Source organism: Phasianus colchicus, chromosome 7, assembly GCF_987193195.1.
Source record: "Phasianus colchicus chromosome 7, bPhaCol1.hap1.1, whole genome shotgun sequence".
NCBI classification, from domain to species: Eukaryota; Metazoa; Chordata; class Aves; order Galliformes; family Phasianidae; genus Phasianus; species Phasianus colchicus.
Genome location: NC_143442.1, coordinates 14,652,986 through 14,675,428, shown reverse-complemented (window position 1 = coordinate 14,675,428; position 22,443 = coordinate 14,652,986). Strand labels below are relative to the sequence as shown.

Below are 22,443 nucleotides of genomic sequence, written 5' to 3'. Positions count from 1 at the left end.
GGGCAAGCACTACAGCGCCCAGCTCCAGCTGCTGCCTTTGTGCCAAAGGAAAGGAAAAGAGAAGCCTGCTGTGCTAGCCGGATGGATGAACAGCAAGGATGTGCCTGCAAGGAAGAAAGCTGTCCCCAGGCTACCTGCAGCTGAGCAGCAGTCTGTACAGGGAATAAAACAACTAGATCAGCTTTTACTCAGCTCACTCATCTAAGCAGATGGTAAACAAGAAGTGACAAGGAACTGGAGGGTTGTGGCACACACCCATTGTCACACACTATTTGCATGAAGTCTGAGCTAGCTGGACGAGTGGATGTCTGTACAATCCTCTGCCTGTTGATGCAGGGATAGACGCCAGCCAAGCCTCCTGGAGAGATGGGGATCTTTACAGATTGTTTTTATTGATTCTTTTTAAGCTGTGATATCAGTATCTGCTGGTGTTGTGATCCCCAGAGGCATGCTGCATTGCTACACAGCAGCCTTTGGCTGGGTGGAATGGTCCGACAAGCTGGCAGACTGAAAGTCAGCTGGCATGCCCAGTTTGTTACAGAAGAGGTCATCTGTTCCTAGTTCTTTGTAAACCTGAGCTGTTTCTTCCCCGATCTCCCACCCCCCCCAGCAGTCATTGCGGAGGAAGGGGGATGCCCCGTGGGTCAGTGACCTGACCCTCCTGCAGGTTCTTGACGAGCTGAGCCAACCAGCGCTTTGTGGTGGTGTCATCCTTGAGGACCTGGGCAAAGGTGGTGTCCTTCAGTTGGTCAGGAAGGCACTGTCTGAGAGCTTCACGTGCCCTACATCAAGAGACAAGAAACAGGGCCCAACAAATAAACTCACAGGGGCAAGGGGGGAGCAAATCCCACTGGGAACACAATGCCAGGCCAGCCAAGGAAATCACTGAGCACATGGTGCTCTGCTGACCAGCATGGCTCCCATCCCTCAAGATCTCACCGAGCAAACCCCTGTGCCTGTCCTAATGCCCATCAGCTAATAGCAGCACAAAGCCAGAAGAGGCAGACAACAAATACTCACTCAGCAGCTTTGGGTAGAGCTGCTGCAGCTGAGGAAATTTGAAATTCAGCATTCATGCTGAATTTCATCGATTTACTGCTAACAGCTCACATGATGCAGAAGAGGGAGAGCATAGCACACTTTCCAGCTCAGTCCTCCTCTCATACCCAGTCCAAGCAACGTTTGAACTCAGGCAGCTGTAACCTGCTTGAATCTGACCAAGCTCCAAAGCACTGTTTCTACCACATACCATACAAGCTCCTGGAGCTAGCGAAATAAAAAAAATAAAACAAAAAACCCACAGTATTTTTCATAATTAGCTGTTTTAAGGGCAGATAAGGAACCTTGACTCCAGGTGGGCACTGGCAAGAAGAGCTGTACTTGCAAGCAGACAGGAGAAGCCCCGGCCCAAACTCCTTAAATGTTTACCTGGGGTTATCAGAAAGGCGAAGGTAACAGCGGACAACGTGTTTGAGCAGCCGTGCTGACGGCTCCTTGGAGAGCTGCAGGACCATTTTACCCTGTGTGACAAAGGCCAGTGCCAGCAGTTAGTGTTTGAGCAGTTTCACGATTAGCAAAGACTGGGAAAGACCATTAAATCACCCTGGCCTCCCACCCAACAGAGCCCACTACCTTTCAGCTGGACAGCCCCACATGGAGCCCAGCTCCTTGCCTGACAGTGTGCATCTTTTTCTCACAGTGCGTAGGACTTTGCACGTGGCTGCAGCCCTGAACACACCCAGCCTAGTGAACACTACAGATGTCTTCACACACCTGCCCTGAGTCATGATTAGGAGTCAAATCAGATTTGCCCAGCAAGTTTTTTCCCCACGAAACCACACCGACTAGCACTAACCATTTTCCCCATTAGCTAAATTCACCTGTGTTTGGATTTTTAGTCAGTTAGCAATTAGTGGGGGCTGCCTCATCTGCCCTTTTGGAAGCTTCCTGTTCTTAGCTATCCCCTGGATACCAAGATTTCTTCAAAATAAGGTCAGAGAGCTCCTCTGACAGCTCCTGAACAGGAATTATTAACTTGCCCTCCTAAAAGCTTCTAATACGTGCAGAGCATCTTGCACATTTATCAGCAGACTAGGAAGCAACCCAGTACCCTCAGGAGACAGGAGTACATTATCCCTATTTTTGAAATATAGAACAAATGTCTTATGAACATTTTTATCTTTATCATGTCAGTGTTTCAATCTGTTGTGGGAATACACCACAAACAGAATTTCTTCCATGCTAACATACCTTCACATCCACGTCCGTCTGTGTTCATACCCTTCCCAGCCATAGATTCTTCCGTGGTCTCCTTCTCCCCCCCCTACTTCAGGGCTTCTGTTTCTAATTGCTTGCCTCTGAGCTGGATGTACTTTCAGCCAAAGCTGATCCCATCCACAACTGCAGAAGTCGTATCACATGGGATATTTTGGACAGCTCAGAAGCATTCATATTTCGCTGTTCACGTGCGAGTTAGGAGTTAGTTTGGGAAAACAGATGTACTAATAAATATTCCCAATGAAAGCATCAAAATTTAGGCACAGAACCAGGACTACAAAGTGCTTAACTTAATGCTGCATTTTCATCTCTTGAGATTGGCTCTGTACAAAGCAAACACTCACAAAAGTGGGGTAATGGCTGTTCCAGAGCAGACACATATTTCTCTTTTAGCAAGCTGAAGGAAATAATCCACTAGGGCTATTACTCTTGGGATGAACAAAATAAGGATACCTACAGCTCTCCTTCACAGGGGACAAAAAGGAATGAACAAACTGTCTGCTCTCTGTGCATTCTAACACAAGATCTAAAATCATATGAAAAAATTAGTAGGAACCGGGTTCAAAACAAACTGGGGTTGGCCTTCCAGGCAGCAAACAGGAAACCTGTGCAAATCCTTGGTAAAAGACACTGTATATGCAGTTCAAGAGGGGGACTGGACAAATACTTGGGGTTACTGCATAGAAAATCCACAGCTGGTCCTGGAAATCCAAAACCAAAAAATAGCTGGCAGCTGGAAGGCTGTTAGAAGGGCAAGTATCATACATGCTTGCTCTGCTCTTACTCCTTTGTTCAGCCTCTTATATTCCTCTAACCTGCTGTGGGAGACAAACAGGGAAAGCAAATCCACAAGTGGGGTGTCACCACCTTTACATAAAATTAGACCAATTCACCCCCTTCTTATTCTCTGGAGATGTTTACCTGATTTACCTTGAGAACTTCATATATTACAACTAATATCTGTTCTCTTAACAGGCAAACCAGAACTATAAACAAAACAAGCAGGAGCAGAGAGCTACAGAGCTACAAGCAATTAGCCGAAGAACTGCTTGTCCATCTCACCCTGTGCTCCAGCCAGAGAGCAGTACAATAGCTGCCGAAGAAGTTAACTGCTAGGGCATATATGTAACTATTTGTTTTGCTAAAGCAGAAGAAACAATCTTACCAGTATCATGGCAACATGGGAAAACCGCTCATATGTTTGACAGATGTATGCCAGCCCTGTGTCATCCAGAAGGATTTTCTGAAGAATAAATGTAGCAACCTAGAATAGGAAGAAAGCAGAAAAGAGAACATGTAAAACAACTCATCTATCCCCAGAAAGAACAGTCTTTCTGCTGTGTTCTTTTCATGCAGTCCCAGAGCTGAAAGGCCTTTCAGAAAATGCCGTACTTGATTTTAAAAGTTTAAAACCAAAATGAAATACAGGATACTGCACAATGGTTGGCATCTTTGGCTAAGGAAGAACGATAGATACAAAGCACTGCATACCAGATGACTGGATGAAGGCTGCATGAAGTAGCAATTATCATGAGGCTGCTCAGGACAGCCTCAAATTATGGCCACACTGCTCTGGTCACACAGAAAAGCAGCTAGCCCTTGGCCCGGCTGTGTACACAGCAAGCTGGTTTCAGTTTTCATCTCAAGTATTACTGATTCATGACCAGACATGTGACTTCCTGGAAGAGCCCTGGTCAGGTATGTCACCAGGCTTCACTAGAGAAGGACACAGACTGAAACCTGTGGCCGGCCTACCTGGGTCATCCAACCACAGATCTGAACTCGTGGTGGAAAGCAGCGCTGATCAAATCGGGTCACCAACTGGTCCAGTGTGATGAACATCTCTATAATCATCACCACCAGCTGTTGCTCAACCTGAGCACTGAGTAGTTACAGCATTTGTTCTCTCAGACAAAAGGAAAATTAATCCAGCTCAGGACTGAAGGTTACTCTGCTGAACTACAAAGCAGACCAGGAGCCGAAAGCAGACATGATCTCTCCTAGCAAAGCTGCCATGCTCAAGGAACACTCAGCTCAGTTTGTATTTTGAGGAGGTAAAACACCACCAAGAGCTGCCTCACCGTTTGCAACAGGATATCAGCCAACTCTGCAGGTTACAGAGTGCCTGGTCAGTTGGATATAAACAACAGAAACTCTTAAGAAAAACAACAGGTACCGTCTTGGAGAGTTCACTGCCAGACTCCATAATGCGTAAGCACAGGGGGATAATTTCTGTTGTTAATAAGAAGTTTATCACTTCTTGCTCATCAGTTTTCACCAAGGCTCCTTGAAAGAAAAAAACAAAAAGCGAATTTAATAAGTGATAAATTGTTTAAAAAAAAAAAACAACAACAAAAACCCCTTGCTTATCAAAGATGGTCTGTACTGTGTCCTGCCAGGAATCATTAGATATGAATGATTGACAGAGCAACTCCCATCCTAAATATGCTGCAGCATGTGGAGAAGATATCATTTTGGCAGCATAAAAGTAATCGAGCTGGCTTTGGAGGCTGGTTGTTTTTCAGAAAGGGGATACATTCTTGGCTCTCCCCCTGGTGGTAACACAACCTCCAAGTGACTCAGCCACTCAACAGAAGCCTCTCAGAAGAAGAAACCTATTTCAAGACACTCTGTGTGTGCATTGAGAGAAACACACTCTGGGCAGAAAAGAGGAAAAAAAGTGGATGATGGGGCAAATATACCCAAGACAACGAGAAAAAGCCAAAGAAAGCTCAATGTGCACCCTCCCATCCCAGTCTCTAGTTAGCTGTGCTAAGGATGAAGGCACTTCAAAATTGCAGATACTTGTTCTAACAGCAAGGAAATTTTTGGCAACAGACCTAGACTTCAAGGTTTTCTTATCAATGGAAAAATTTCACTTCCTATCCCAGATCTGACTTAAGTTGTGCAGGTTTCTATACCCACAGCTTTAACAGCCAGTTCGCTAGGAAACCAGTGCTCTGCTTTAGTCTTCCTGCTTACCAATCACTCCAAGGCTTGTGAGCCGCAGGTACTCAAATGGACGTGTCTTGCTAACTGTGTGCAAGAAGGGGTACAGGAAGAGAGGGATGTGAGCTGCCAAAAATGCTGACCTGTAGGACAGAGAACACCCACAAGAGACAAGGAAAACAAAGTGAGCACACAAACCAGAACTATCATGCACAGCTTCAGACTACTCCTGACAGACAACATTGCTGCTGCTGCTCCTCAAAATTGGGTAGCAGTTCATTCTCTGATGGTAAAGTATGAAATTAATTCTGCACGGGGCCATGTTTGTGCATTAACTACTGATTTGGGCTGAACTAACACCATCTTTTTCCTTGCTGACATGTGCAAGACAGACTGAGAAAACTTGGAAGTCAGGCAGTGGCTGCAGGTTGCAGGTGTGGCTTTGCTTTTGCTCCTTTTGCCACAGTCTCTTGGAAAGGCAGTCCAGCTCATTCCATTCTTTGGGCAGCTGGTCTAAATAACTGTAGGCTCATTAAAACAAGGATCCTGCATGTAACACTCAGCACAAAGGCAGCCTTGTCTCTGGGTGAGCTTCTAGAATCTGTCACAACCCAATATTTTGGGAATTTGCAGGATGATTCAAGGGATGATTAAAGGAATGCAAAGCATTCAGGACCACAATAAAACTGTCATCCTGGTAACTCAGGCAAACAAGTGAAAGCAGCAGTCAGTTGCCTATTTTTCAGCTCTGCCTATTTTTCCACTTCTCTTGGTAAAAGAGCAGAAAGGAATTTACATGCTTCCAGAATCAAACAGAATGGCAGAACTGTCAACATCAATAGTCCAGAAAACTTTCATACTTGGAAACACTCACCTTGTTTCAGGATGAGATGCAACACACTGTAACAGAGCTAAAGCATTGCAGACTCTGTTGGACTGATGGGCAGTCAAGGTTGGAGGATTGATTGATGGATAAATATTTACAATTTCCTAAAAAAGTAATAAGTGAAGAAAAGTTAAAGGAGGAAAAAAAAAAAAAAAAACAGCAAGCTGCACAAGAGCATTTGCCCAGCAAGAAACTATGGTGCCATGAGATTTTAGTCTGCTTTCACTAAGCACCACTCTCAAGTTACATGGCTGACACCATGCTGCAAAGCAAATGGCAGAGTTATGCCAGAATGAGTTCAACAAGGAGTCACACAGATACAGACAAACTTTAATTTTAGCTCCCCCCTCAAAAAAGGGCTCATTTGGTTTCCTGGCACTTTGTGGATGTGGGGATTACTTTGTTTTGAACTTCCAGAGCAAGGAGGAATGCTGTTCCCGTGCCTAAAGGCAGAGCACACCCATTTCCTTCGTACCATTGCTGCTAGTACTCTTCTAACTCAACAAAGGGGAAGCAGCTGAAAGTGAGAAATCCAATTCAGAAAGCCATCTGCTTCCAGCTATGGCTCCCTTATGATTTTCTTCACTTGTTTCAGGGCCACCCTGTTTTCACAGTCTAGCATCACCTATCCTGCACAATTTTCTTTCCTTCCCCAAATGAAATTACTAGATTCAGCAGAGATGGGCAGACATCAGCTGTAGTTTACCCGGAGGTCAGCTGAGCCACTCTGATCAAAAATGCAGGTAGTTTTCTTTGCAAGGTACTCTGGAGTACCACTTCCATGCTGCCCCGATGAGGGCTTTCTGTAATGGCAACCTTTTGACCAAGTAGAATCATAGAATCACTCGGGTTGGAAAAGACCTTAAAGATCAAATCCAACCATGACCTAACCATACTACCCTAACTAACAACCCTCCGCTAAACCATGTCTCTGAGCAGGTAGTACTCAAACTCATGGGAAAATAAAGAAAAAAACTCCACAACACAAAACAGAGATCTTAGGAGTAAAACTACTGTAGTTCTGAACGTTGTCTATAGGAAGTTCATACACAGAAGAACTTGCCTGCTCCTCTTTAAGCTGTATAAGCTATCTCATCAACAATCTTAGGGCCTACTCTCTAAGAACATCACCTTGCAAGTGATGATTAATGGGAAACACTAGAAATGCCCTCCACGTGTGGTTCCCTTCACCACATGATCCAGCAGACATCATACACACAGAAATGGCACGAAGGGATGCTATCATTGCCTCCCCAGATTCACCCCATGGACACACAGATCTCTGCAATGTAGCAGTGCTGTGCCACAGAACAAAATTGAGCTCTGCCCTACCCACCTGAAGGAGTGCCGCAATCGTGCCAAAAGAGTGCCACAGCATGGGGGCAAGGTCAGGCACAGACTCGCGCTTCTTGCTCAGCTCCAGCAGTGCATTCTCCCTCGTCTCAGGGCTGGACAGCTCGTTGATCCACTGGTAGATCTTCTCGCGGTCCACCTGAGCCAGCGCTGTAGGCACAGGCTGGGAAGGAGACAAGAAATCTTCAGTCACAGCTACTTCAGCCAAGTGCCATCCAAATGCTTTTCACAGCCTCAAAGGCAAAGCAAAAAAAGGGCTCGAGGAAGTGGCTGGGGGAGGGAGGGACTAAAGCTGCATTAAGAAGCTGTGGATATGGACGATCCCTTAGATTAAGCTTACTACTTCACCTATCTGAAACACAGATGTTTCACTTTCTGGCCTGACTTATTAGGGCAGTCTCCTTTAATTTGCCCGCCAACCATTTCCTTACAACTTCATTTGGTGACAAAAGAGCTGTGCTGCTGCCCATCTGTGTCAGCAGAGCTCCTGGGGAGGCCACACATACTTTAGCCACCTATCACCCATTCTGCCTGCATTGACTTCATGCTTCAGATGCAAGATCCCACAAATCCCAACCAAGTAATGCAGATGCTGCCTTTTTCTCTCCAAAAACAACCAGGATACTCAATGAATCCCATTGACAGGCTTCAATGAACATGAGAAAAATGTTCATACAAATAACAGAAAAATTCTCACTACACCAACGTCAACACAACACTGTGGGGCAGACAAAAAACACAGCCAGTAATTTAACACTGGTGTTACAGACTCCTCCAATTCATCCCAGGTATCTCCTTTAGCTGCATGGAGTTAAAAGGAAATGTTTCAAGACTCTTTTTGTGCAGAAGTTCCTATTCAAAAACAAACAACCCTGAGAAGGGCAGATGTGCATTCGTGGTTAAGACACTTTCTACTGCTTGGGAGAAACGCACAATTTCTCTTCTGCCTTTCTAGGAACATGAGGGGAAGAACAACATCAAGGCCAACAAGTTTTCTGGGCAAAAAACAAAATTAGGGAGGGCTGAGAAGAAAGGGATAGCAAGCAAGTGGCACTGTAACAGTTTCTATGGAAATGGCAAGGAACAAACTTTGCAATGAAAGCCTGTCTCACGCCACTGCTGGCACATCAAGCACTCAGGTTGCAAGCAGGCCTCCTACACAGACAGTGTGGTGATTCAGACCAACAATTTGGAGGCAAACTTATGCATTAAAGTGAGTGCTTCATGTCCTGCACTGCCAGCAGTGCTGCTAGCAGCAGCTCCTTACTGAACACAAAAGAGTTCAGGAACTGACAGCAACTGGATCCAAAATGAAGTTCCCAGAGCTGCATTGCTCTGGAGGGAGACCCTGTCTTTGGGACACACCCCCAGAGCCTTCCCTCTCTATTGCTACAGCAGTTTCCTTGCTCAGCTATCCGCATTATATTCATAATCATTATATATACACAAATTACATTCATAATCACGTCCTAAAAAACCCTGTGGGATTTACAGTGGATTGAAGTTGTAATTTGTAATCTCTTTCTCTATGTAAGTTAGGCTACAATATAATCTGATGTGCTGTTACCAATCCCTACGTCTCAAGCCTCTAATACCTTGTATCTGCTCACCTTCCCTCCTATCCCCTTTTTCTCTTCTTGTCTACCCTATCTTATTTCATTTTTTCCCCCAGAACCTCATACTGAAACAATAAACCTAACAATTTTCTGTACAAGGAACACAGTTCCAATGTGATACCAGAGCTGGGAGAGAGAAGGTGAACAGACTGAGCTCATTTTTTTTCATTTGGGATGGCAGAGTGACAAGCAGTGCAGCAGTAATGTTGTTATAATTGTGTTATCTAAAGCTTCCATCTATTTTTCACTCATTCTAAGTTCCAGTTCCTGTAAGCTTAAATACATCGACCCTTTAAAAGCACAATCATGTGTCTATGATCCCTAGAGAGCACTAAGCAGATTTTCCAGACAATTAAGTTTATGATGCCCACTATCAGTCTTAGTGAGAACCAGTTACTGGTCACAGGCTCTACAGTTGCTCAGTAAACATTCTAGCTGAAATCGAAAGCCGCATTTCCTCCTCATTTTCTATTTTGTTGTTGCTTCCCCTCTTCCCAGACCTAAAACTGTGGGGAACCCCAAGGGCTACACACAACTTCTGCACACTCTGAGGCAGCACCCTACCAAGCAGGCCTTCCTCTGCACAAAGAGAAAGCAGGAGCTCCCAGCAGCGTCTCACACCACAGGACTGTGCCACCTCCACACCACTGACAAGAACAGGTGCTACCTCAGACATCCCTGCTGATCACATCCCCTGCAACAGCCGAACAACCTGGAGAAAGGCAACTGGCTTTCTCCCCTAGTGAGCAGCAGCTGCTAGGCATGCTGAAGAAACAGCCAACCACCAATGCAGAATGCTGCCCAATTAGATACACATGCTTTTAAAGAAATTTTAGTTGATCAGCAACTCAGAGAACACCAACACGAACTTTGAACTTAACTATCAGTGAATTCACTAGTTCAATCTGGATTTCCCGTGCCTTACTGCTACCTACAGCTACAGTAAAACTGTATTTTTTTTCTTAGTTTATTCTCCAGTCTTCAGCATCTAACGCTGCCTTCAGACCTGAAGGCAAAGTGCCAGCTCTGCCACCAGCACTGCAGGGAGAACAGCGATGCTCCTGCTTACAACAGCTTCATCACGAGGTGCTCACAAAGCCTCCAGGAGCTCCTCAGCCCACTCACCGTCCCACTCAGAGCAGCATTATTTACCTTTGTTAACACAACTCCCAAGGACTTCTGCAGACACGAATGCCCCTCCTTCTCTCATTCAGCCTACAGCGCACCGATCGTAGTAAGAAACGTTTCAATACAGATCCACCAGGCAGCACGGATTGTGACAAATTAAATACACACTCAGACGAGCCCCAAAGTAAAGCTGACTTCTAATCCTGACTTCGATTACATCGTTAAAACTGCCTTCAAAGAAAAATCCTCTTACAGAAGGATGGGTGGCACTCAGATTAACAGCAACCGTAACAGCACCTCGTGCATTTTGACGGCTGTTCTGGAATTAGAGAGCCTTCGGGTCGGAAGGAACCTTTAAAGGCCACCCACAGCTCCATCAGCGCTCAGCCCTCTCCAGCCTGACCCGCAGCGCCCGCAGGGATGGGGCACCCACAGCCCACGCCATCGCCCCGCCACAGTACACCACTCTCAAGAAGTAAATGCTGATTAAAAGCAGCACGAGCTCGCGTTCCCGCCCGCGCTTCAGAAAGCAGCGCTTCAAACCCCATCAAAAGCATTCGCGGGGAGGAAGGCTCAGGAGCCCGCTCAGCTCCCGCTGCGGCCATTCGCGCTCCTTACGCCGGGCGGCATCGCGGCCACCCGCCGCCCGCAGCGACCCGCTCGCCCCGCGCCTCTGCCAAGCGCCCCGCCCGCAACGAGCGCCGCTCGGGGAGCCGAAAGGCCAAAGGGCGCCCGCCGCCCACCCAGCCCGCGCCCCAACCCCGCCCCAGCAGCGCCGGTTCCCCGAGGGACGCTCGGGCCTGCCGGCCTGCCAGCCTGCCTGTCTGCCTGCCTGCCTCCCCCCGGCCCGCGCCCGCCCGCCGTCTCCTGAGAACGAAACGAGGAGCTCGACCACCGAGCGGGCCCCCGAACCCCCGGTGCTGCCGGCTCACCGCGGCCGTGGCCAGGCTGTGCATGGTGCCGGTGCCGCCGGGCCGCGCTCAGGAGCCCGCCGCCATAGAGGCAGCGCCGCGCGGGGCGCCGGGAAGGGGACGCGGCCTCGGGGAGGGCGAGGTGCGCATGCGCGCAGCCGGCGGCGGGGAGCGGGCCGTTCTCTTAACGGCGCCTGCGCGGCGGCGGGAGGAAAAGGGGCGAGAGCGCCGCCGTGGAGCGTGTGCGCGTGCGGGGCGTGCCGGGAAAGGCGCAGCGGCGCTGACGTCAGCGGGGCGCGCGCGCCTGCGTGCCGTGCGTCGCGCGGGGAGCCGGTTCCCGCCATCCGCCGCCGCGCCCCTCCGCGGGCCGCAGGTACCGGGAGCCGCCACCCTTCCTTCGGAGCGGGGCCTCTCCCGGCGGGCGGGGACGCGCGGTGGCGGCCGCAGCTTCCGGAGGGGCCGCCTCGCCCCGCAGAACCGCCTCGGGCCGCACTCCTTCCCCCCCCTCCCCAGACGCGGCGCCCGGCCCCGCTCGCTTCCAGCGCGTCTCCGGGGAAGGCCGCGGCCCCGTTGGAGGTGGGTGCCCGCCGCGCTGCACGCCGTCTCTTTCCCGCAGGTTCCGAGGCGGTGCCGGCTGCGGTGAGGCCCCGCCATGGCCCCGCTGAAAGTGCACGGCCCCGTGCGGATGCGCAGCATGCAGACCGGCATCACCAAGTGGAAGGAGGGCAGCTTCGAGATCGTGGAGAAGGACAACAAAGTCAGCCTGGTGGTCCACTACAACGTGGGGGGCATCCCCAAGACCTTCCAGGTGGGTGCAGCTGGGCCGTGCCCTTCCCGACTGTCGGGTGTCGCCACTCTTCTGCCTCCTCCCTGAGCGCCATCCCCCGGTTGTAGCCCTGCCTCGAGTTATTCAGGTGTGGAGTTACGGCACCCGCTGGATGGGAAGGGCCGAGCAGCAGGTGTAGAGCTGTGTGACTCACGTCTTGTTTTTTTGGAGTACCTTTTTGTTAGGATAGGTGTGCAGCCTGGAGGTGATGTTGAGATCTTTCCTTGCTTTTTAAAAGAATCCGTATCATTTAGCAACTTTCAGATCAGTTTGGTTTGTAGCAGTGCTGCCTCTGTGTTCTTACATCACAGCTGTTTTCTGACTGTGGTGTATCACAAACTCTGATCCGTTTGTTTCTGCCTGCAAACTTAATGAAAAAGAGAACGCATTGCATTTGGAATACCAGGTTTTGCTCCCTTAGCAAGCTGAGAAGTCTCAGCAAAGAACCTGAAAGCCTGTGTATTGTATTGGAATTGGGGTGTAAGAGAGGCGTGTGTTTTGATTACTTCATACCACTGTGCCTGTGGACTTGATAATGTCAAGACCTGCCCACCTTGCCACACGCAGTGCTGTGACTGTGCTTTTGGTGGTATCCCAGTGTTTGACCACGGTGCTGCAGTCCCTTATTCCCCTTGTGCTTTCCCAAAGCTCTTGTGTGTGCTCTGTTCTGCCAGGATGAGTTTTTCTGTGGCACTGTAGTGCCTGGAGCTGTGGCCCTGTGGGAGGGTGAGCCTGCCCAGCAGCTGTCTATGCCTGCAGGGACAGGCTTTACTCCTGTCTCTTCTCTGGCTCTGGCACTCTTCGGATCTGCGGGAGCTTTGAGAAGGGTTTTCACTTGGAGGGGGCCAAACAGCAAGTCTGATGGACAGGAAAGTGTGGTGCTCTGCATCTAGGGGCACAGCAAAGAAGGGAAACAAGCAGCCCAAGCTTTAGAGCAACTAGTTTCATTAGGCCAACAGTTATTTTCCAGCTGGAGTTGCTCTCTGGTCTGCTCATGGTGAGGTAGCACAGGTGCTGGCAGCAGGGGGAGTGCGCTGCCCCTTGTGCACCTGTGCCAGCTGGTCCCAGTCTCAATGCCCTCATTACAGGTGTGCCAAATACTGGGTAATTCTGCTTTACAAGTACAATTCTCTTGTTTGCTTGCTTTTTTCCCCGGCAAGTTGTTCTGAGAAGTTGTGGGCAGTTTCCCCACTTCTTTGCTTTGCTGTAACGGAACATTCAGGTGGATCCTGGGTTATATTTCTGTTGCTGTTATTTGATGTTTTGATGAGTTTGCTAGATACGAAATACAGATTATGTGAAACGTCACTTATTTTCACCTCCCGAGGTGCTAACACGAACTCTTTGGTAAGAGGTACACAGAGACTGTGCTTGGAGTCCTCTCATGTGAGCATTTTGAATTGAAATACATTGTGTTGCACTGAGATGCCAGAATATCTGTAATCTATGTGTGTTGACCTCTGTTTTAAGAGAGAATGAAAAACTTGGAGCCTGTTTTCCAATATGTAGGGGAGAAAGAAATCTCATGAATGAGCACTTTGTAAAGGAATCAATTTTTGTTCTAAGCTTGAGTACAGTTTGAAGGGGACAAAACAATTGTATAGTGAAACTGAGGTTGCCTTATGATTGCTGTTCATGCCTGTTAATTGGATTTCATTATTTGGATCAGCTGTGTGGTAATACACAGGTGGTGCAGCTTTAGGAGGAGGCTCCAATCTGATGGGCAGCCTCTTGCTCTGCAGTGCCCAATAGCCTTGGATATGGTTTCAGCTTGCAATGTAGTGATGTCCTGGCAAGAATGTCATTGTGTAGCAGTGCCTGGTTCTTAGGAAAGGCTGCAGAAGTGGCAGAAAAATGAATAATTAAGTGCAAAAGGATGCAGAAATTGAAAATGACTTGTGTATTGACATCTGCATGGTTGCTTTTCCACAAAACGTACACCTCCTTGTGAGTGACTTAGCAGGAAGCAGCAGTTCATGTTGTAATGTAGTGGCACAGCAGAATTATTGGAGAGAAGGAGCTCTTAAAATTACTCTCATGCATGACCATAACCTCAAAACTTTTGACACTCTATAATTGTTGCCGTGTTCTACAGAGACTAAGCGTATTTCTTTCTTACTTACTACCCAGTGAAGTTTTTTAAGCTTTGTCAAGTCTGTTTTCCTCTGAGAGAATTATAGGGTGAGCATAAGTTTGCGCACAATATTTAAAACTCAAAACTTTTAAACTTTTCCCATCTTGAAATAATATTTTGAAGCGGATGGAGGAGTTTCAGACAGCTGAAAGGGACTGTAGGATGTCTTCATTCCTTTGGTTTAGAACTATCGCCCTCAACAGCAGAGCAAGTTTCAGAAAGCTTAACCAGGAATGCAGGGATTGATGAGCCATAGCAGTGCTGTCCTTTGGGTTGTGTCAGCTCCCAGATGACTGATAGCATTAATTCTGTGAGGCTTAATGTTTGCTGAGAGTAGAGCAGTGGGATGTATTTCTGTGTAAGTGCCTCTTACCCTCTCTCTCGGTTTGAAGTGTTTTGTTTGAATTTGTGTTTTGGCCTTTCTAAAGCACGTTGATGATGATAGTCATTTCTTTGCTTTCAGCTAAGCCATAACATTAAGTCTGTGACCTTACGACCCAATGGCAGAAAGCTGTGCTGCCTGATGCTGACACTGAAGGATACCAGCTTCCTGACCATTGATAAGGTACCGCTTAAAGACGCGAATGAGATGCGGATGTATTTGGATGCGGTCCATCAAGACAGGGTTCATACTGGTAAGTGCCATAGTAGTAATTCACATCACTGACAGCACAGAGAAGATGCAAGACTGTGGTGTGGATTTTTTTTTTCCCACCTTCAGCCACCTTTCCTCCTTGCGTTACTTTCTGTGCATGTTATATTTGTGCAAATCTTTCTGGCTCTGACCCCCGGTTTTTGTTGTGTACCTTTCTCATAATGTGCCTTTGTCATGCTGAACAGTAAGCAGAGACGAAACAATCAGGAATTGTTTCTGTTGTATGCACATCAGTATTTGAAAAACTCATGTCTTTATCACACCTGCATAGTCTCTTTCCTTTTGATTTTTCCACTTATTTTGGTTGTTTTAAGGATAGGAACTTTTCTTCACACTGAGTAAATGGCCAATATAAGGGCAATCCATAAACATGTGCTTATGTCTATGCACTCAGAATGTTGTACTGTCTGTTGGCAAGAAATTTGGTGTGTCTCTTCCAAAACCAACTTCAGAATAGCATCTTACACATACAAATGCTGGTCAGTGAAATGAGCATCAAATCAAACGTTGTGTACTTTTCCTGTCAGCTGGGAAACCCTCTCAGGGATCTGGCAGCTTTGGAGGTGTGCTGGGCAGCAGGACCACACAGAAGGAAGCTAATAGGCAATTCTCTTATATAGAGAATCAGGTTTGTTCAACTGTTCACGTTTTTCCTCTTCTCTAATTTTATTTCATTCATTTCCCCCTCTCATTCTCTTATTGCATGTTGTAATAACACCATAAATATTTATTTTGCACCCAAAATCTTTGTGATCTCCAGGGCTTGTAATAGATATGTACAGGATGGTTGGCAATGGTGCTTCTTGCTTGTAAGGAGGCTCATAGTCTCCTTGCTTTAGGAAGGTCAATGTCTGTCTGTAGAAAACCATGTAAGTTCTTCAGACTGAACTGTATCAGTCAGGCAAAAGAGAAGCAGCAATTGAAGGAAAGTGGTTGAGTCTTGCTTCTCAGTTTTGAATATCTTTGTTTATACTGAACACCTTAAATACATGGCAGCAGAGCAAGCTGTGATCAGTGCAGGTCTTAATGAGTTTGTACACATTTGGCTAAAGCGCGCTACTGAAGAGCTGACGGCTGAATTTTTGTATTGGAATAGAATTACTGAATCTGTGCCATTCTGCTTTTTCTCTGTGTGTATATTTTGCAGACTTCTCCCTGGAAGTGGTTTTTCTTCAAAAGACTTTAGTTCTTCCTTCTCCCCCACTATGGTGTATCTACCAACTTTAATCTGCACTGTAATCTCTGTGAATATATCTTTATAGCCCTGAGGACGAGTATTTTTTGACATTGTCCCAAAACAAATTTTACATGTTGCTTAAAGGCAATTCACAGTAAAAACTCTTAAGGTTGCATGTACATTGGTAAGATTAAACACATTTAGTTTTCAAGTGTAAAACTGACACGCGTTCCTTAGCTTGTTTCTTTGCATTGGCCCAAGGCTGTCAAGGCACTGTTTTAATTATGTGCCTTTTATATACCTTTTTTTCTTCTTTTAATGCCACCCAGAATTGATATGAGGGTGGTTAGGAGTTGTGCTTTGTGTGTTTTAATCTCAAAGCACGTAATGGAGATTTAAACGTAACCCAACTGACTTGTCATTGGAACGTGAGAAATTTGTTACTGGTGTGGAGTTTCATGTTCATGACTTCAATCAGTACAGTCAGAAGTTTGATAAGTCTAATTAATGTAAAGCTCTTGCTCTATCACAAGTGGCACTTTTCTGCTGTTGGGTACTACACTGTGGCAAGTCAAGCAGTGGTGTAAATGCTAAGTGTAGGCTCATGGTGGTGGTCATGTTTTTCGCTGTTTTTATTGTCACTGTTTTGCTTTTGCAGGCTCCTCCCAAAAGGGTGACTGTGGAAAGTAAGGATGAAAATCCATTTCGCAAGGTGCTGGGCACCCCAGCTCGGGCATCCGTTAAGAACTCCAGTGGAACTGGAGCACCTGGCAACAGGGGGAATGTTGCAGCATCTCCAACATCATCAGTCCCTCACAGAACAGGCTTGCTGGAGAGCCGGTAAGAGTGCTTTCCACCTTGTATGTGGCATTGTAAAAGTTTAGGTCTCGAGAGAACTGCAAGTAGAGTCGCTACATCCTACCTAGAAGGAAGAAGAGAGTATGCTTCTTCCTCTGGTTTTGCTGTTACTTTGACAAGGATGTTAAAATGTGCTTTTCCAGCCTCTTGCTGGTTACAGGCACTTGAGCTTTATGAACAGCTTAGGAGGTGAGCAGACCATAGAGTTCTCTGTGTGCTATGTTATAAAAGTGAAAACCGTGGAAAATAAGCATTGAGAAATGCTCTTCTGTTGGAAGAGGATTATTTACTTGCCTTTCTGGAAGAGTGACCACTTCAAATTCTTTCCTCATTAGTGAAAAGAGGAAAAGAGCACAACCTCCAAGTTCAGAAATGAGTGAAGATTATCCCAAAGAGAATGATTCTTCGACGTAAGTAACTGTTGTTTCTACTTTCTTATTTAAACTCTGTGCCTTTGTAAAGGTAGGTTCTTTTTCTGAAGAGAGTTTTGGGTGTTTCTTTTCTTGACAACATAGTACAGGCCAGCTGCTAGTTGACTTCTGAATATGCTGAATGCTTGAAATGGGATTTGCATTCAGGGTTAATGAGGGAAATACAACCTGATATAGCTGCTGGTTTGCAGGAGGCTGTGCAAATTTTATGCTACCTTTCACAAGCTGAATCTGGATTGTCCCCTATATAGCTACATAGTTATAGGTAGCTTTTTTTTCTTGAACTTAGTTTGAGTTTTTTTTAAGACAAATTTCATAAATTGTTATTTGGAAAATATGGTCTATGTGCACAGCTTCATTTAATTGTAAGTAAAAAGTCTTGTTTAAATAACTGGTTAAACTTGTGAGCAAAACATACCTGTTCACTAGCCCTAACACCCTTATTACTTGACATAAACACTTTAAAACAAGTCATAAATGTCAACCAGGCCTACCCTGTCTTTTCTGTAACATCTCTGACTTGCACTCTTGTATATCTACAGGAATAATATAGCTATGAGTGATCCAGCATGGAAGTACTTAAACAGTAGCAGAGAGAAACAGTTAAAACTGAAGCAAGAGGATGAAAATAGGACGTCAGGTAAAATAAAAGTAAATCCAGATGATACCTGCTATTTGCTGTGTTGTTCATAGCTTAGAAAGTTGTTTCAGAGGTTGTTTTCCTGATCTGCTTTCTTTGTGCCACCAACATTCCTGCTTCCTAGAGAGCCATATCTAAGATATAGGCATCTTTCCTTTGCTTTTAGAGCCTACTCTGGCTTATCTTTCACTGCTGATTAGTGTGACCCTGACCCCTGTACTTGACTGCTGAGGCCAGCTAGTGTGTGTGCCTGTTTGAAAGTTCAACAAGCAGCTTCATGCTTTGCTCCCAGTTGCCCTTCCCTTTGGGAGGGGTGTCCTATAAACATCTGATAATTTCCTCTCACCCTCTTTCTTGTTTATCTTCAAAACTCTTATGTGCTATTAATGCCCATGCAATAATATATTGGAAATTATTAGTGGGCTGTTAGTGAGCATTGTGAATCTTGTATATTTGGACAAAAGGTGGTGTTGTCAATCAGTTAAAGCCTTTTAAATGGTTAGTGGTAATTACTTCTAAGTGTCATATGTTTCAGTGTGGATGTGATGGGGATTGTAGAGTCGTCTTCTATGGAGATACTCAAGACCCATATGGATGCCTACCTGTGAGATCAATTATAGGGAGCCTGTTTTTAGCAGAGGGTTTGGAATTGATATAGAGGTCTCTTCCTACTCCTGCAATTCTATGATTGTGATATGAAATTCAGTTAAAAATCCAGGGTCCTCTTGTGTACACGTTATCAGTATTTGTGTTAATACTTCTAAGATACTTGCTTTAATACTTTCTCTAATGTATCTGGAGGATAGTTTTTTTTTAAGAACTTTGAAACCTTCTGGCTATGTAATTTGAAATCGTTAGTGTATCATATAAACATCTGAGTTATGTGAAACAAAGTGACCTGCTTCTCTATTTCTTTTTATAAAGGTGTTTTACCGTTGCAGTCATCATCCTTTTATGGTAGTAGGTCCTCATCAAAAGAGTACTCCACTAGCAGTTCCACCCTGGACAGGTAGGACTGATTCACTACCCTGAGCTGTAAATGACAGTCCTTTCTGTTTCCTGTGTGTTTATTACGTGGTACACAGCTTTTATGCATAAAATGTGTATAGCTTAAAATCCCAAGCACTCAGTGCGTCTACAATTGCTCTTCTCATACCTCCCAACTCCAGTACTACTTTAAATAGATGGACTGTCTAAGATCACTCTTTTATAGTCATTGTGAACGACTGATCCTGGTGGTACCTGAAGTGTAGTTGGTTCAAGTGATGCTGCACACAGTCCTGTAGATGTAAGGAAATTTAACCAAGGAAAGTGTTCTGGACAGAAATTTGCCTTTTTGTACCTCTTTGTCATTGTGATAGATGCTAGTTGTCTCCCGTGACTTTGCTAGTCCTTGTCCTCTGTGGTGATACAGTTGTGGTGTCCTGAGGTGTTACTGTTTAAGGCAGAGCAATATAAATCGTTCACTTCTTACTCTTTTATGGTTTTAGGTCTACTGTATCCAACCAGACTACTTCAGCCAAAAGGAGCCTGGGATTTCTTTCTCAACCTGCCCCTCTTTCTGTTAAAAAAATGAGATCTAATCAAGATTACACAGGGTGGAACAAACCCCGAGTGCCCCTTTCCACCCACCCTCAGCAGCAATTACAAGGGTAGGTTTAATTTTCTTTATTTAGCATGCATGCCTTTGTCATTAGAACGTGCATGTTCTTGTTATAATTGCTTGGAGGAGGAAAAAATGGAGGAAAAAAATAATCTTGAAATCAATGAACACCGAGACAGGGAATACATTTCCTAGCTTGGAAAATATATGTTCTTAAATTCACTTCCTGAAAATTTGATATATATGTAATAACTTTAGATAATAGGCATTTCTTTCATACCACTTCCATGATCACTTTTGTATCTTGTGCACATACACAAATCTTAATATTTTGATTGTTGTAACTCATGGATGCATTCCTAACAGACATTGCTTCCTGTAATTTTTCAGTTTAGTGTGAAGGGCAGAAGGACAGCTCCTCTAAAAGCTATGTGGGGGATACCTGGGGTGATGGATGGTCCTATGTGGTATCAGTGCTGTTTAACGTGGGCACGTTGACACATTTGTGTACGTGCTATGTTTAATTTTCTGTTTTTCAGGTTTTCTAACTTAGGAAACACCTGCTATATGAATGCTATTCTACAGTCCTTGTTTTCAATCCAATCCTTTGCTAACGATTTGCTCAAGCAGGGTATCCCATGGAAGAAAATTCCACTCAATGCGCTTATCAGGTAGAATTCACTTTCTGAGAAGAATGTTTTCTCTTTCATTGCTGAGAAGCTTGTTTCCCAGTATTGAAGCGACTTTGTGTAGAGGGTGATGTATGTGTGTCCACATAGTTGTATGTGTCTGAATTCTGGAGCTTTACTTAGGAGATAGGCCTTTAGGAAAAGTACTGCTGAGAAGTTCTTAGTATGTTCTACTTCTAGTGGTAGGTTAAAATGTGCAAAAACTTTATTATAGATGCAGAATGACTACTTAAACCATTATCAGCTAGGGTTTAAGCTGGTCACCAAATCCTGCTGTGTGAGGGATTATGAATTTTTGGAAGATATGTTTTGTGTGGTAGCTGTGAAAAGTGTTTGTGTTCTGCAAACTTAATCTTACTAAATTCAGACAGACCTTATGTCAAGAAATTCCGAAAGCTTCTGTCATGTGTAAAGTAGTTTTTTAGAATTTATGAATGAATGAATTTAGAATTCATTTGCCGTTCAGATTCTGTTGTCTGTCTACCAAAAAGACAAACTGCCATTTGGATTTGCACTGTGCTCTCTGCTGTTCAGGATTTTTGTTATATGTGCTATTGTACCTCTTATTTTCCTCTTGACTAACAAGATTCAAAACATCAGAACTACATTCCTGCATTCATTTCATTGTCATTGTGTTCTTTGGAGTCACTTCTATTTTTGCTGTATCTTCTTGAAGTCTTTCTATGCCGCTCAGAATCATAGATATGATTGCATTGCAGTGATGTACATTTTGGGAAGTCCATACATTTTGTAAAAACACTTCTTATGCTTGTGCCTTGTATATCTAAAGGCAAACTGTGGACAGAGCTTGTGTAACAGTACAATAACAAAAAAAAAACATAAGGAAAATAAGGAACTTTTAACCATAAAACTTGAACTCAATCATTTATGAAAGGGCACCAAAACAACACGATTCCTATAAGTGTTTTCAAAAAGCATTGGTTTTAATCTTATTGTAAAACCTATTGCAGAAATAAATTAATAGAGCTTTATAGGACTCTTTACCTTAGAGTCTGGATATTTTCATTTGGCTCCTGTTCCAGTGGTGATCTCAAAATACTTGAAATGTAAAAGATTATTTTCCATTTCCTGAAATATTTTCATATGAAACTCCCACACTGCTTATCACAGGGTAAAATCTTGTAGAAGCCCTTAAAATAAGAAGCCATGTGTTTTATTGCAATTGTCTGGTGTCCTGGACAGTCACTCATTGTCTCACTGCATTGACTTCTGCAGACGTTTTGCCCATCTCTTAGCCAAGAAGGATGTCAGCAGCCCTGAGGTTAAGAAGGAGTTGCTCAAGAAGGTGAAAAGTGCCATTTCAGCTACTGCAGAGAGATTCTCTGGGTATATGCAGAATGTAAGTATTATATGGTCTAGAACCAATTGTGTATGTTGTTTGGACTGCATTGAATTCCTGTCAGGCTTCATCTCCATTTGGCAGCGATTTGAGCTTTTGATTGAATGATAACTGTTGCCTGCCCTCTGTTAGATCAAAACTCTCTTAGTATTGCTGTGAATGTAATGGACAGAAATGTGATTTCCCTCATCTGCGTATGTGAGAGATTCTGCATGGGGTTTCAGGAAATGATTTTGTTGAGATTACCTTGTTTCTAGGATGCACATGAGTTCTTGAGCCAGTGTCTGGACCAGCTGAAAGAGGACATGGAAAAGTTGAACAAGACTTGGAAGAGTGAACCAGTCCCTAATGATGATAGCTCACCTGGACGGGCTTCTGATGATCTTTCAGCTACCAAAGTTTATACTTGCCCAGTTATCAGTAACTTAGAGTTTGAGGTTCAGCATTCTATCATTTGTAAAACGTAAGTATGCTTCAGAGCTTTTCTCGTTAGGAAGAGCTTGGGTTTTCTGTGACTTCATCTGCATGCTGTAAATAGAGCTAAGTTAGCAGTATGTTTTTGGTTGTTTTTTTTTTTAAGTTACTGAAGCATCAAAGTTAAAATCCTCAAACTCATCTTTATCATAAGCATGAAACAATTTCATTCTGATATGGGTGAAATAGAGCAAGATGTATATATTTTCTGGGAAGCTACTTTAGCCTGAAAAATATAAATTGTTGGTAATTTCAAATTTTATTTTTTATCAGGCTTACATAAGCACATTTCTTTTTTAGATGTGGTGAAACGGTCACCAAACGGGAACAGTTTAATGACCTCTCCATTGACCTTCCTCGAAGAAAGAAATTGTTTCCATCTCGGTCAATCCAGGATTCCCTTGACCTCTTTTTTCGGGTACATAGTTCATATATGTATATAAACAGTAGACTTGTAGGGAAAATATTGCTCATCG

General features: G+C 44.7%; 2 protein-coding genes across 3 annotated transcripts in view; one reads left to right on the top strand and one right to left on the bottom strand.

Moving 5' to 3' along the window:
• Positions 1 to 371: 371 nt before the first annotated feature.
• On the bottom strand, positions 372 to 11,291 carry CNOT9 (CCR4-NOT transcription complex subunit 9). Of its 2 annotated transcripts, none has more exons than XM_031590524.2 (8): positions 11,142 to 11,291; positions 7,449 to 7,628; positions 6,101 to 6,216; positions 5,260 to 5,369; positions 4,454 to 4,563; positions 3,443 to 3,541; positions 1,429 to 1,520; positions 372 to 782 (listed from the first exon to the last, which is right to left on the bottom strand). In XM_031590524.2, exons 1-8 carry the CDS (start codon positions 11,163 to 11,165, stop codon positions 614 to 616), a joined length of 900 nt encoding a protein of 299 aa, XP_031446384.1. In that variant the 5' UTR covers positions 11,166 to 11,291; the 3' UTR covers positions 372 to 613. The 2 variants fall into 2 exon arrangements, with proteins under 2 accessions (XP_031446384.1, XP_089999914.1); XM_090143788.1 differs by lacking the exon at positions 11,142 to 11,291 and adding an exon at positions 10,828 to 10,888.
• An 88-nt stretch (positions 11,292 to 11,379) lies between these two features.
• USP37 (ubiquitin specific peptidase 37) overlaps positions 11,380 to 22,443 on the top strand; it is a 29,385-nt gene continuing 18,321 nt past the window's right edge. Inside the window, exons 1-13 of the mRNA XM_031590512.2 lie at positions 11,380 to 11,493; positions 11,737 to 11,928; positions 14,544 to 14,715; positions 15,263 to 15,363; positions 16,571 to 16,752; positions 17,106 to 17,180; positions 17,744 to 17,841; positions 18,766 to 18,850; positions 19,332 to 19,493; positions 19,984 to 20,115; positions 21,370 to 21,493; positions 21,751 to 21,956; positions 22,268 to 22,385. Of these exons, the coding sequence (XP_031446372.1) occupies positions 11,773 to 11,928; positions 14,544 to 14,715; positions 15,263 to 15,363; positions 16,571 to 16,752; positions 17,106 to 17,180; positions 17,744 to 17,841; positions 18,766 to 18,850; positions 19,332 to 19,493; positions 19,984 to 20,115; positions 21,370 to 21,493; positions 21,751 to 21,956; positions 22,268 to 22,385 (1,611 nt within the window). The 5' untranslated portion in view covers positions 11,380 to 11,493; positions 11,737 to 11,772. The remainder of the gene's footprint in view (positions 11,494 to 11,736; positions 11,929 to 14,543; positions 14,716 to 15,262; positions 15,364 to 16,570; positions 16,753 to 17,105; positions 17,181 to 17,743; positions 17,842 to 18,765; positions 18,851 to 19,331; positions 19,494 to 19,983; positions 20,116 to 21,369; positions 21,494 to 21,750; positions 21,957 to 22,267; positions 22,386 to 22,443) is intronic.

What these genes read in the sequence shown, in the direction of transcription:
- CNOT9 (XM_031590524.2), bottom strand. Translation starts at nt 11,165, where the DNA reads ATGCACAGCCTGGCCACGGCCGCG. An exon ending in CACAAGCCTTGGAGTGATTG is followed by an intron (nt 4,564 to 5,259) that starts GTAAGCAGGAAG and finishes TTTTCTTTCAAG; the next exon opens with GAGCCTTGGTGAAAACTGAT. An exon ending in CCCATGTTGCCATGATACTG is followed by an intron (nt 1,521 to 3,442) that starts GTAAGATTGTTT and finishes TTTGTCACACAG; the next exon opens with GGTAAAATGGTCCTGCAGCT.